Below are 14,106 nucleotides of genomic sequence, written 5' to 3'. Positions count from 1 at the left end.
GCGTGCACGAGAAGGTGTTTAGCTCATCTGCCAGAGAAGCGTCCGCATTCACCATTCTAGAAGATGGTGTTCTATAGTCCGCAATCTTTCAATTCTTTAACAGATTTAATTAAACGAGCCAATTGAGATCTGGTTTTGTCTGGTTTTGATGAGATATATAGCTGAATATCATCGACATAAAATTGGAAGCTGATCCCATGACATCTAATAATATTTCCCAAGGTAAGCATGTATATTGTCAAAAGCAGGGGTCCTAGAACTGAACCTTGTGGCACGCCATAATTTACTTGCATTAACCTAGATAGCTCTCCATTTAAATCTACAAAATGGTAACGATCAGACAGGTGGGATTTAAACCAGCTTAATGCCTGTCCCTGAATGCCAATGTAGATTTGAATTTTGAAAAGTGATCCAGGAGAAAGTCATGATCTATGGTGTCGAATGCAGCTCTAAGATCTAGTAAAACTAACAGCGAGATGAAGCCTTGGTCTGATGCTAAAAACAGGTCATAAGTGATTTTAACTAGAGCAGTTTCTGTGCTATAATGGGGCCTGAAACCTGACTGAAACTCTTTAGAGATATTGTTCTCTTGAAGAAGGAGCAGAACTGGGCAGCGACAATCTTTTCTAAAATCTTATAAACATACATTAACAGAAGATTCGAAATGGGTCTGTAACTTGATTAGGTTTCCTAATGAGGGGCTTAATAGCTACTAACTTGAGGGGTTTAGAGACGTGACCTAAAGATAGTGAGGAGTTAATAATATTCAGAAGAGGTTTACCAGCTATATGTAACACTTCCTTCAGTAGTTTAGTTGGAATGGAATCTAACTGACATGTTGTTGATCTGGTTTTGGTGATAAGATCATACAGATCTTCCTGTCCTATACATGTAGAGCAGTGTAGTTGTGAAATTTTAGGTGAAATTGAATCAGGGGACGCTGTCAGATGTTGGACCTCCACAATTGTGTTTCTAATACTTAAAAATTTTTTCAGTGAAGAAATTCATAAAGTCCTCACTAATAAACTGTGATGGAATAATTTCTTAAGATGCCTAATTTGTTGTTCATTTAGCTACTGTACTAAAAAAGGAATCTGGGATTGTTTTTGTTGTTTTCTATGAGTTTGTTTAGGTGCTCAGCTGTAGCAGCGTTTAGCGCCTGTCTGTAGCTGAGCATACTGTCTTTATACGCAATTCTAAATACCCCTCAATTTAGTTTTTGTGTGAGAGTGAGTGACGATGCTGTGCAGCTAGCAGATGTTCGCTTCAGCCTGTCTGTCTGCTCCCTGGCCTTGACTCTGGACAGTCACTGGTTAACTAGTGCTGTTCTGAGACTATGGCAATACTTACAAAAATAAGAGCAGCACCTTCGCGTGACATTACAGATAAACTTCCCCACCCTAACATGATAGATAGATAGATAGATAGATAGATAGATAGATAGATAGATAGATAGATAGATAGATAGATAGATAGATAGATACTTTATTCATCCCAATGGGAAATTTACAGATTCCAGCAGTATCCACAAACTTAGGCAATGAGGCATGCAATAAAAATGCAAAGGAAAGTTCAAGAAAAGAGTCTGTGCAAGTTAAGTGTCTGTGAAAAGACATGAGACGTCCTTCTTGATGCCGCCGCCTTAGCACACTGCCACATAAAAGAGGGCACTCCCCACAACAGTCTGATAGAACATCTGCATCAGCTTTTTGCAGATGTTGAAGGATGCCAGCCTTCTGTGGAAGTACATCCAGCGCTGTCCTTTCCTGCACAGAGCATCCATGTTGGCAATCCAGTCCGTTCTATCATCCAGCTGCATTCCCAGGTATTTGTAAATCATTACACCTCCAAACAGTCACAGTTGCTAGTCACAGGCTCCAGTTGAGGTCTGGGTCTCCTGAAGTCCACCACCATCTTCCGGGTCTTTGTAGTGTTGAGGTGCAGGTGGCTAACTTCACACCATGCAACAAAGTCCTGGATCAGTTTCCTGTACTCCTCCTCCAGTCCCCTCCTTATATATCCCACGATAGAAGTGTTGTCCGCAAATCTTTGCACGTGGCAGGACTCTGAGTTGTATTTAAGTCTGATCTGTTCAGGGTGAACAGGACCGGAGAGAGCACAGTCCCCTACGGTGCTCCCGTACTGCTGCAGCCGTTGATTATCTTCATCCCATCCCACACCTCATTCATGCTGTTGTTCTGCAACATCTGCTCCAGCTTCCTTTTGTACTGCTCAGTCACCTCCCTGAGCTGGACTTTTAGTTTCCTCTGCACACTCTTAAGCTTCTGCTGATCACCATCCTTTAAGGCCCTCTTCTTCTGGTACAAACGACCCTTGATGTCGCTCGTGATCCAGAACAAGGTTATGGTCTGCTTTTTCCAGTGCCGCCAGCGGGGTGGTGCTGTATGCGTCCTTTACATTAGCATACAATAGATCAATACTGTCCACATACTGGGAGAAAGCAGGTCGTGTTGTGTCCAGAGTAACATAATTAAAGTCCCCAGAGATTAACACAAGCACTGGCGGGAGCACTACCTCCACATCAACGCATGGGGGGATGTAAACAATGAGAACAAATAAGTGTACAAACTCTCTGGGCAAGTATTAATAAAAACTTACAGCCAGAAGTTGAAGTCCCTGGAGAAGTTGTAGATTTTAATGCTCACATGCCCAGGATTACACCACCTTGTGTTCACATATATGGCGAGTCCTGCATTCTGTGTAAACTGCATTCTGTGTAGATTTTATAATTTTTCACCAGCGCCGTCAGTTTGTCGATCTTGTTCGGTAGTAAATTCACATTTCTTATGACCACAAAAGGTACCGAAGGCTTATATCACCACTTCTTCACTAACTGCTTAGCTTTTAGCTTAGCGCCGGCTCTGTAGCCGCGATACGGCCGCCTCACCTCGTCAGGTAAATGGGGAACCACACCAGCAGGGGACTTTTTTAGAGCAAGTAGTGAAATCTTCGAATAAACGAGTTTCGGCTTGCTAAAATCCACAACAGATGCAACAAAAGCACAAATCGCACACACACAAGAAAAGAACAGAAAAAAACAACAAAAAGTTTAAAAGAAAGAGCAAGGTACACACGGAGCTGCTTGAAAGGCTGCCACTTGCTGTGCTGCTGCCACAGTATGAAAGAATTACTCCAATTATCTATGAAGCCCAAATCTTAGGGAAAAAGCGTGACTAAACATTCCGTATTCCACACAATGAAGAAGCTGGAGGCTTGCTATACTAGATATATTGTGTACCCCAGTGTGAAGATTTGTTTCCCTTGTTTGTACACAAGACTGCTTTCTGTTTTTGAACAGAAAAAAAAACGCAGTGAACAGGAAGTCGCAAATACAATGAATAATAATGATAATGGTAACGTTTAAACTCCGACACAAATAGAAAAACTCTAAACAATTCGAAAACTGATTGTGACTTGGTGAGTTCTCTACATTAACTGAGGTACACATTGGTGATCCTCAAGGATCCATCTCAGGCCCACTGCGCTTTATACAAATGTTCTACATATTTCAGTAAAGACAGATGAGAGACACCAGTTCAATAACCACGAGGAACTGGTGTCTCTCATCTGTCTTTACTGAAATATGTAGAGAGACACCAGTTCCTCTCTCATCTGTCTTTACTGAAATATGTAGAACATTTGTATAAATGTTCTACATATTTCAGTAAAGACAGATGAGAGACACCAGTTCAATAACCACGAGGAACTTACAAATAAGAAAACACGCCTTCATAAGGTTACATCAACAAACAACATGCATACAACACACCCTTCAGCTCTGTTCACACACTTGACACACCAAGCCTTTCTCTCTCCTGGCTTTCACCCAAATGTATTTTTATCTCTAGCTGCTTCTCGTCCCTGTGTGAACATCTCTTGAGCTTTTTCCTAGATGTTATGGCTGATGCTGTGAATTGGATTTACACTAAATATCTAAACTGTTCTCATCTCAGTGTAGCTCCTGTTAATTTTTTATTTATTTTTTTGACAAAATGCTAATAAATATTAGTATTAATACAAATATGCTAATAGAAACTATGCTAACCTGGAGTGGTGTTACGTAGCTAGCGGAATAATAAGCTAAAATAATTGTTCATTCATATAAACCGATAAATAATATTACTTACTAAATAAACTCAGATATGTAGCATTTATGCTAATCACAAAGTAGCTAGTTTCTGAGGTAAATTGTAATTTTTGTAGTTGTATAAAAACACACCAGTTTTAAAACTCAATAATTTATTAAATCCAGTTACAAAGGAAAGTGATTTAGCATGAATGCTAATTGCTAAATGTGTGTGTATTATTACAGCTGCCAGCAGCTGAGTGAATTCCTGACTGGGGTTGTGTTACAGTGATGATTAACATAGACACTAATTTTGCATAATAATGATAATGATAATAATAATAATAATAATAATACACAAATAAATAAAGCATTCACACACATTACTAAATAACACTATCATTAGCATTAGTGGAACATTAGGACAAAGTCTTCAGTGTTTGTTCTGAACATCATCAACCTCCAGCTGTGTTCCAGTGTCTGTGTCTAATCTCCCACATCTCTCACGTCTCTGGTTGGAGATCACCTGACCCCGGCTCGCCCATAACTGGATGTGGAGCGAACACTGCAGCGCTTCTTCACTATCATGTTGATGTACGCCTTCATGATCTTCGTGATCTCACCAACCTGGAAGTCAAACACACACACACACACACAAATCTTTTTTGGTTATTTGTGATACATTGCAAGAGAGTGTGTTGTTTGTGTATAAAGTGTGTGTTGTGTGAATTGTGTATGTGTGTGTTGTTTAGATGAGTGTATTGTTTTTGTGTGTCTGGGTGTGCATTGAGTGTGTATTGTATATTTGCATGTGTATGTATGTGCATTGTAACCCAGCCATTAGGGAGGCACAAGCCAGTGCACTCTTAGTGTTGGTCCCAACCCTGGATAAATGTGGAGGTTTGTGTTATGAAGGACATCCAGTATAAAACATGTGCCAAATCGAATATGTGGATCACAAATCAGAATTTCATAGCGGATCGGTCGAGGCCCGGGTTACCAACAACCACCACAGGTATCATTAACAACAGGGTACCGGTGTAAATTGTGCTGCTGTTGGCTGAAGGAGTAGAAGGAGAGGAGGAAGACGTCTACAGAGACAGCAGGGAAAGGAGAAGTGGAGGAGAAGTGGAGGAGAAGTGGAGGTTCAGGTTGGTACTTTAAATGTTGGTACTATGACGGGTAAAGGGAGAGAGGGAGCATATATGATGGAGAGGAGAAAGGTAGATGTGTTGTGTGTTCAGGAGACCAAGTGGAAAGGGAGTAAGAGCAGGAACATTGGAGGTGTTTAAACTGTTCTATCATGGTGTGGATGGAAAGAGAAATGGTGTAGGGGGGATTCTGAAGGAAGAGTACAGTAAGAGTGTAGTGGAGGTGAAGAGAGTTTCTGATAGGGTGATGATCGTGAAGCTGGAAGTTATAAATAAATGTATGATCCATGAGTTGGCTGTAAGATGGAGGAGAAAAATTCTGGAGTGAGTTAGATTAAGTGGTAGAAGTTGAACCTAGGAATGAAAGATTGGTGATTTGGGCAGATTTGAATGGACATGTAGGTGAAGGGCAACAGAGGTGATGAGGAGGTGCGGTTACAGGGAGAAGAGGTGGAGAAGGTGGTGGAGTTCAGGTACCTGGGGTCAACAGTGCAAAGTAATGGAGAGTGTGTTAGAGAAGTGAAGAAAAGCGTGCAGGCAGGGTGGAGTGGGTGGAGAAGAGTGATAGCAGGAGTGATTTGTGATAGAAAAGTACCGTAATTTCCAGACTATAAAGCGCACCCATATATAAGCCACTATATTTTACAGAGATTTTTATTTTAAACATAAATAAGCCGCAGGTGTCTACACTGAAACTAATGAATTTTACACAGTCTTTAACGAAAGACACGTCACACGGTGTAACGGGTGAAATATGTTGCGATTCCTTCAAGAGCATAGCGGTATTTTGGGAATAGCATGATACTGCATTTTTTTCAGGTATTACTGCGTGTGTGCAAGACCGCGGAATATGTTTTTATTATTTTCTGCTGCTCATTTCTAAGTTTCTTTGACTAACCCGTAACGCTGTTGCCAAGAAAAATAAAAAAGCACGAGTTTTGGAAACCTGTCTGTGGTTATATGATTTGTGTTGTAACTGGAGTTAGCGAGCTCCTCCCTTCACCCAGACTCAACGCATTACAACGGCTTGTATCTAAACAGCAGCCGACCAAGAAAGTCATTGTTCACTGTCTTCCTCCTTCCTTTCACAACTATTTCTCTCGGGAGTTTATCTTTTGGCTTCGTCGTGAGTTTAAAAATTTTTTTTTTCTCCTGATGCCGTGCAGCTCAGAACACAGGTGAGGTGCGTTTTTTTCGTTTCCATTCGGAAATTTCATTGGTCTAATGTTATGGGTTTCAGTTTTTTAGCTTGAAGTTTGTGAAACCGGGAAAAACCCAGAAAAAATTCATAAATAAGCCGCTTCGTTGTTTAAGCTGCGTGGTTCAAAACGTGGGGAAAAAGTAGCGACTTATAATACGGAAAATACGGTATCTGTGAGAGTGAAAGGGAAAGTTTATAGGACTGTGGTGAGACCTGAGATGTTGTATGGATTAGAGACAGTGGCATTGAGTAAAAGACAGGAGGTGGAGCTGGAGGTAGCAGAGCTGAAGATGTTGAGATGTTCGTTGGGAGTGACGACGATGGACAGGATTAGAAATTAGTTTATTCGAGGGACAGTGCATGTAGGACGTTTTGGAGACAAGGTGAGGGAGGTGAGATTGAGATGGTTTGGACATGTGCAGAGGAGGGACAGGGGGTATATCAGTAGAAGAATGCTGAGGATGGAGGCACCAGGAAGGAGGAAAAGAGGAAGATCAAGGAGGAGGTTTATGGATGTGGTGAGGGAAGACATGCAGGTAGTTGGTGTGAAAGAGGCAGATGTAGAGGACAGGGGAGTATGGAGACAGATGATCCACTGTGGAGACTCCTAATGGGAGAAGCCGACAGAAGAAGAAAAAGTGTGTGTGTGTGTGTGTGTGTGTGTGTGTGTGTGTGTGTGTGCATCGTGTGTGTTGTGTATGTTTGTGTATTGTGTGTGTGTTTGTGTGTGTGTTGTGTATGTGTGTTCGTGTGTGCGCATCGTGTGTGTGTGTGTGTGTGTATTGTGTGTGTGTGTGTGTGTGTGTGTTGTGTATGTGTGCATCATGTGTGTGTGTGTTGTGTATGTGTTACCTGTGTGGTGTGGAACAGCAGGTCTCGACCATCCACGCTGATTTTGTAGGTGCTCTGTAGCGGCGCTCCAAAAAACACAATGTGTTCATAAGGAAACGTCTCGAGTGGCTTCACCTCTCCTCTCTTATACACCGACACACTGTCAGCACACACACCTAACCACAACTCAGACGGAAAACCACCACACTTCGACTGCACACACACACACACACACACACGCACACACACACACACACACACACACACACACAGAGGTATCATTGACTTCTCATCCTCTTACTGTTTCATGTGATTATTTTATTCTCTAACTTCACAGTTTCCATCTTTTCTACTCGGTTAGTTTTCGAGAGAGAGCTGCTCGTTGTCCCACACTAGGATCTCACCTCCACATCAAACAGCGCTGATCCGTAGCCACTCCACTGAGTGATGACCTCCATGTACCTGATCATGGCCTGCTGCTGCTCCAGTCCTTTGAGCCGGCTCCATTTTTCCCGAATGCTCGCTCTTGTCCCCTCTGTTTCCTCCTTCACCCACATGTCCATCAACGTCTTTTCGTCTTGAATGTTGCGCTGCTTCCTTAGTGACCCTCCTGCCTTCAGGCCCTCCAGAAAGCTGCTACGGCGCTTCTCCAGTGTTCCTCCTGCTCCTGCTCCTCCTCGTCCTCGTGTAAAGTGGAGGATGCGTTTGTGGATGCGGTTCAGAGGATAAACGCTCTTCAGGCTCCAGTTCACCGCCGTCGTGTCTCCGTGCAGATACTGCAGACGAAGAGCGGCCAGATGACGCAGTGTGTCCTCATGAGCCGGGAAATGACCGCTGATTAATGACTCGTGAGCCTGAGGAGGAACATCAGACTCTTAGACTCCACATTCTACACATTTTACACAACTTAACATTTATTCATAAAAAAGGGGGATTTAAACATCACAAATATCAACTCACCAACACTGACTTGCAAACACCAACACTGTGGTTAAGGTGTATGTAAGGGTGGAGTGCTGAAGATGGTGCTAAAGGTGGAGTGCTGAAGGTGGAGTAGTAAAGGTGGTGATGAAGGTGGAGTTGTGATGGTGGTGAAGGTGTTGATAAGGGTGGAGTAGTAAAGTTGGTGGTGAAGGTGAAGTAGTGAAGGTAGTGATGAAGGTGGAGTGGTAAATATGGTGATGAAGGTGGAGTGGTAAAGGTGGAGTTGTGAGGGTGCAGTGAAGGTGGTGTAGTGAAGGTGGAGTGGTGAAGGTGGTGGTAAAGGTGGAGTGGTGAAGGTGGAGTGGTGAAGGTGGTGGTGAAGGTGGTGGTGAAGGTGGCATAGTGAAGGCGGTGTTGTGAAGGTGGTGGTGAAGGTGGGGTGGTGAAGGTGAAGGGGTGAAGGTGGAGTGGTGAAGGTGGTGGTGAAGGTGCAGTGGTGAAGGTGGAGTAGTAAAGGTGCAGTGGTAAAGGTGAGGGGGTAAAGGTGGAGTGGTAAAGGTGAAGGGGTGAAGGTGGAGTGGTGAAGGTGGTGGTAAGGGTGAAGGGGTGAAGCTGGAGTGGTGAAGGTGGTGGTAAAGGTGGAGTGGTGAAGGTGGAGTGGTGAAGGTGGTGGTAAAGGTGGAGTGGTGAAGGTGGAGTGGTGAAGGTGGTGGTGAAGGTGGTGGTGAAGGTGGCATAGTGGAGGCGGTGTTGTGAAGGTGGTGGTGAAGGTGGGGTGGTGAAGGTGAAGGGGTGAAGGTGGAGTGGTGAAGGTGGTGGTAAAGGTGGAGTAGTGAAGGTGGTGGTGAAGGTGCAGTGGTGAAGGTGGAGTAGTAAAGGTGCAGTGGTAAAGGTGAGGGGGTAAAGGTGGAGTGGTAAAGGTGAAGGGGTGAAGGTGGAGTGGTGAAGGTGGTGGTAAGGGTGAAGGGGTGAAGCTGGAGTGGTGAAGGTGGTGGTAAAGGTGGAGTGGTGAAGGTGCAGTGGTGAAGGTGGAGTAGTGAAAGTGGTGGTGAAGGTGGTGTAGTAAAGGTGGTGGTAAAGGTGGAGTGGTGAAGGTGGTGGTGAAGGTGGAGTGGTGAAGGTGGTGGTGGAGGTGGAGTGGTGAAGGTGGTGGTGGAGGTGGAGTAGTGAAGGTGGTGTAGTGAAGGTGGTGTAGTGAAGGTGAAGGGGTGAAGGTGGAGTGGTGAAGGTGGTGGTGAAAGTAAAGGGGTGAAGCTGGAGTGGTGAAGGTGGTGGTAAAGGTGGAGTGGTGAAGGTGGTGGTAAAGGTGGAGTGCTGAAGGTGGTGGTAAAGGTGGAGTGGTGAAGGTGGTGGTGGAGGTGGAGTAGTGAAGGTGGTGTAGTGAAGGTGGTGTAGTGAAGGTGAAGGGGTGAAGGTGGAGTGGTAAAGGGGTGAAGGTGGAGTGGTGAAGGTGGTGGTAAAGGTGGAGTGGTGAAGGTGGTGGTGAAAGTGAAGGGGTGAAGCTGGAGTGGTGAAGGTGGTGGTAAAGGTGGAGTGGTGAAGGTGGTGTTGAAGGTGCAGTGGTGAAGGTGGAGTAGTAAAGGTGGTGTAGTGAAGGTGGTGTAGTGAAGGTGGAGTAGTGAAGGTGAAGGGGTGAAGGTGGAGTGGTAAAGGGTTGAAGGTGGAGTGGTGAAGATGGTGGTAAAGGTGGAGTGCTGAAGGTGGAGTAGTAAAGGTGGTGATGAAGGTGGAGTTGTGATGGTGGTGAAGGTGTTGATAAGGGTGGAGTAGTAAAGTTGGTGGTGAAGGTGAAGTAGTGAAGGTAGTGATGAAGGTGGAGTGGTAAATATGGTGATAATGGTGGAGTGGTAAAGGTGGAGTTGTGAGTGTGCAGTGAAGGTGGTGTAGTGAAGGTGGAGTGGTGAAGGTGGTGTAGTGAAAGTGGTGGTGAAGGTGGTGTAGTAAAGGTGGTGGTAAAGGTGGAGTGGTGAAGGTGGTGGTGAAGGTGGAGTGGTGAAGGTGGTGGTGGAGGTGGAGTGGTGAAGGTGGTGGTGGAGGTGGAGTAGTGAAGGTGGTGTAGTGAAGGTGGTGTAGTGAAGGTGAAGGGGTGAAGGTGGAGTGGTGAAGGTGGTGGTGAAAGTAAAGGGGTGAAGCTGGAGTGGTGAAGGTGGTGGTAAAGGTGGAGTGGTGAAGGTGGTGGTAAAGGTGGAGTGCTGAAGGTGGTGGTAAAGGTGGAGTGGTGAAGGTGGTGGTGGAGGTGGAGTAGTGAAGGTGGTGTAGTGAAGGTGGTGTAGTGAAGGTGAAGGGGTGAAGGTGGAGTGGTAAAGGGGTGAAGGTGGAGTGGTGAAGGTGGTGGTAAAGGTGGAGTGGTGAAGGTGGTGGTGAAAGTGAAGGGGTGAAGCTGGAGTGGTGAAGGTGGTGGTAAAGGTGGAGTGGTGAAGGTGGTGTTGAAGGTGCAGTGGTGAAGGTGGAGTAGTAAAGGTGGTGTAGTGAAGGTGGTGTAGTGAAGGTGGAGTAGTGAAGGTGAAGGGGTGAAGGTGGAGTGGTAAAGGGTTGAAGGTGGAGTGGTGAAGATGGTGGTAAAGGTGGAGTGCTGAAGGTGGAGTAGTAAAGGTGGTGATGAAGGTGGAGTTGTGATGGTGGTGAAGGTGTTGATAAGGGTGGAGTAGTAAAGTTGGTGGTGAAGGTGAAGTAGTGAAGGTAGTGATGAAGGTGGAGTGGTAAATATGGTGATAATGGTGGAGTGGTAAAGGTGGAGTTGTGAGTGTGCAGTGAAGGTGGTGTAGTGAAGGTGGAGTGGTGAAGGTGGTGGTAAAGGTGGAGTGGTGAAGGTGGAGTGGTGAAGGTGGTGGTGAAGGTGGTGGTGAAGGTGGCGTAGTGAAGGCAGTGTTGTGAAGGTGGTGGTGAAGGTGGGGTGGTGAAGGTGGAGTGGTGAAGGTGGTGGTAAAGGTGGAGTAGTGAAGGTGGTAGTGAAGGTGCAGTGGTGAAGGTGGAGTAGTGAAGGTGCAGTGGTGAAGGTGAAGGGGTGAAGGTGGAGTGGTAAAGGTGAAGGGGTGAAGGTGGAGTGATGAAGGTGCAGTGGTGAAGGTGGAGTAGTGAAAGTGGTGGTGAAGGTGGTGTAGTAAAGGTGGTGGTAAAGGTGGAGTGGTGAAGGTGGTGGTAAAGGTGGAGTGGTAAAGGTGGTGGTGAAGGTGGAGTGGTGAAGGTGGTGGTGAAGGTGGAGTAGTGAAGGTGGTGTAGTGAAGGTGGTGTAGTGAAGGTGAAGGGGTAAAGGTGGAGTGGTAAAAGGGGTGAAGGTGGAGTGGTGAAGGTGGTGGTAAAGGTGGAGTGGTGAAGGTGGTGGTGAAAGTGAAGGGGTGAAGCTGGAGTGGTGAAGGTGGTGGTAAAGGTGGAGTGGTGAAGGTGGTGTTGAAGGTGCAGTGGTGAAGGTGGAGTAGTAAAGGTGGTGTAGTGAAGGTGGTGTAGTGAAGGTGGAGTAGTGAAGGTGAAGGGGTGAAGGTGGAGTGGTAAAGGGTTGAAGGTGGAGTGGTGAAGATGGTGGTAAAGGTGGAGTGGTGAAGGTGGTGGTGAAGGTGCAGTGGTGAAGGTGAAATAGTGAAGGTGGAGGTGAAGGTGGTGTAGTGAAGGTGGTGGTAAAGGTGGAGTGGTGAAGGTGGTGGTGAAGGTGGAGTAGTGAAGGTGGTAAAGTGAAGGTGGTGTAGTGAAGGTGGTGTAGTGAAGGTGGTGGTAAAGGTGGAGTGGTGAAGGTGGTGGTAAAGGTGGAGTGGTGAAGGTGGTGGTAAAGGTGGAGTGGTGAAGGTGGTGGTAAAGGTGGTGGTAAAGGTGGAGTGGTGAAGGTGGTGTAGTAAAGGTGGTGTAGTGAAGGTGGTGTAGTGAAGGTGGAGTAGTGAAGGTGAAGGGGTGAAGGTGGAGTGGTAAAGGGTTGAAGGTGAAGTGGTGAAGATGGTGGTAAAGGTGGAGTGGTGAAGGTGGTGGTGAAGGTGCAGTGGTGAAGGTGGAGTAGTGAAGGTGGAGGTGAAGGTGGTGTAGTGAAGGTGGTAAAGTGAAGGTGGTGTAGTGAAGGTGGTGTAGTGAAGGTGGTGGTAAAGGTGGAGTGGTGAAGGTGGTGGTAAAGGTGGTGGTAAAGGTGGAGTGGTGAAGGTGGTGTAGTGAAGGTGGTGAAGTGAAGGTGGTGGTAAAGGTGGAGTGGTGAAGGTGGTGTAGTGAAGGTGGTGGTAAAGGTGGAGTGGTGAAGGTGTTGGTGAAGGTGGAGTAGTAAAGGTGGTGTAGTGAAGGTGGTGAAGATGGAATAGTGAAGGTTGTGTTGAAGGTTAACTGACCTGCTCAAACATGAAGACAAACTCGACTCCTTCTTTAGGTGCTCTCTCAATATCCAGGAAACAGTAGAGCTTAAAGTACAGCTTCCACTGAGACTCGGGCTCTGACACTGCCAAACTAAACAACACACACACAACTGTTCACCTACACAGATTACACATAAAGCTTGTTGTGTTATTGACTAGTTGTATGTCGTGTGTGTGTGTGTGTGTGTGTGTGTGTGTGTGTGTGTGTGTCAAGTCAAGTCAAGTCAAGTTTATTTGTATAGCGCTTTTCACAACAGACATTGTCTCAAAGCAGCTTTACAGAAAACAACAGTGAAGGTGAATGGTGTGCGTTTGTCCCTGATGTGTGTGTGTGTGTGTGTGTGTGTGCGCATGTGTTTACCGCTCAAACTTGGCCAACACATCAGCAACGATGACTCTGCTCTCAACAGCGTGATACACACTCTCACTGTGCTCAAACAGAGCAAACATGTTCCTGCTGTCCTCCATGGCCAAGCCTCGGATCAGCTTCTCTACCACCTGCGCACACACACACACACACACACACACACACACACACACACACACACACACACGTCACAAGACTTACTTACACGTTTTTTTCATGGAGAACTCTTTCATGGAGAACTCTTTCATGGAGAGTGCTCTCACCTCTCCAGCAGTAGTGTGTGAGTTAATAGAGATTTTGCAGGCTCCGCCCCCGTGACAGTAAACCGTTGATGTCATTTCTTGTCTGTTCCTCAGAGCAATGATCTCCTCCTGTGATGGTACACACTCACGCATCTTCGTCTTCTTGAGTGAGTCAGTGATAAAGACAGCGTATCGCTCCAGCTCTGTGCTGGGAAACCTTTCTCTGATCCTGAAATAAACAAGATTTATTACAGCGGCCGTGTTTCTGTATCACATCCACATCCCAGCACATTTAGTAAGATCAAAGCACAGAGTCAGCCATGATACAACCAAAGCTCAACCAGCCAAACTCAAACAGCCATGATACGACCTAAACTCAAACCCCTACCCCATAAACTCGAAACCCAAAACTCTACACGGTAAACTCTACAACTTAAACCTTACACCCAAATCCCCAAACCCTACACCCGAGACTCTACATCCTAAACCCTACACCCTAGAGAGAGAGAGAGAGACCCGAGCTCATGCTCATGACCTGGACTCCATGTTGAGAGTTCATCAGTGAAATCACCTCTTTAGGTGGAACTTCAGATATCTCAGGATGCCTCGGCTAGGGAGGAAGGTGCAGCTCATGCACGTGAGCAGGTGCCAGTGGGCGTGGCTTGCAGAGCTGTGTGGCTGAGGCATGTGATTGGTCTGTTTGATGAGCTGGCAGTAGACTTCGTCTCTGATTGGTCGGAGGTCATGACACGTCTGCAGGATTCCCTGGATGATGGGGATGGGATCAGATACAACCTCCATCTCCTGCAGAGAGTTAAAGATCTTCACTGCTTCATCCTGAAGACTAGAGTAACCTTTCTCCTTATGAACTAGAGACAGACAGAGAGAGAGAGAGAGAGAGAGAGAGAGAGAGAGAGAGAGAGAGAGAGAGAGAAGAGAGAGAGAGAGAGAGAGAGAGAGAGAGAGAGAGAGAGAGAAAGA

The 14,106-nt window shown here is 45.9% G+C and overlaps 1 protein-coding gene across 1 annotated transcript in view; it reads right to left on the bottom strand.

Moving 5' to 3' along the window:
- Nucleotides 1-4,243: 4,243 nt before the first annotated feature.
- The window catches only part of myo10l3 (myosin X, like 3), a 94,558-nt gene continuing 84,695 nt past the window's right edge, over nt 4,244-14,106 (bottom strand). Inside the window, exons 33-39 of the mRNA XM_083536061.1 lie at nt 13,697-13,994; nt 13,147-13,354; nt 12,878-13,014; nt 12,493-12,607; nt 7,675-8,124; nt 7,292-7,483; nt 4,244-4,714 (exon numbers count right to left, since the gene is read on the bottom strand). Coding sequence (XP_083392187.1) covers nt 4,610-4,714; nt 7,292-7,483; nt 7,675-8,124; nt 12,493-12,607; nt 12,878-13,014; nt 13,147-13,354; nt 13,697-13,994 — 1,505 coding nt within the window. The 3' untranslated portion in view covers nt 4,244-4,609. The remainder of the gene's footprint in view (nt 4,715-7,291; nt 7,484-7,674; nt 8,125-12,492; nt 12,608-12,877; nt 13,015-13,146; nt 13,355-13,696; nt 13,995-14,106) is intronic.

This window comes from Silurus aristotelis, assembly GCF_946808225.1.
Source record: "Silurus aristotelis genome assembly, chromosome: 3".
Taxonomy (NCBI): domain Eukaryota; kingdom Metazoa; phylum Chordata; class Actinopteri; order Siluriformes; family Siluridae; genus Silurus; species Silurus aristotelis.
The sequence above is the reverse complement of the archived record's forward strand: the minus strand, read 5'-3'. Positions and strand labels throughout refer to the sequence as shown.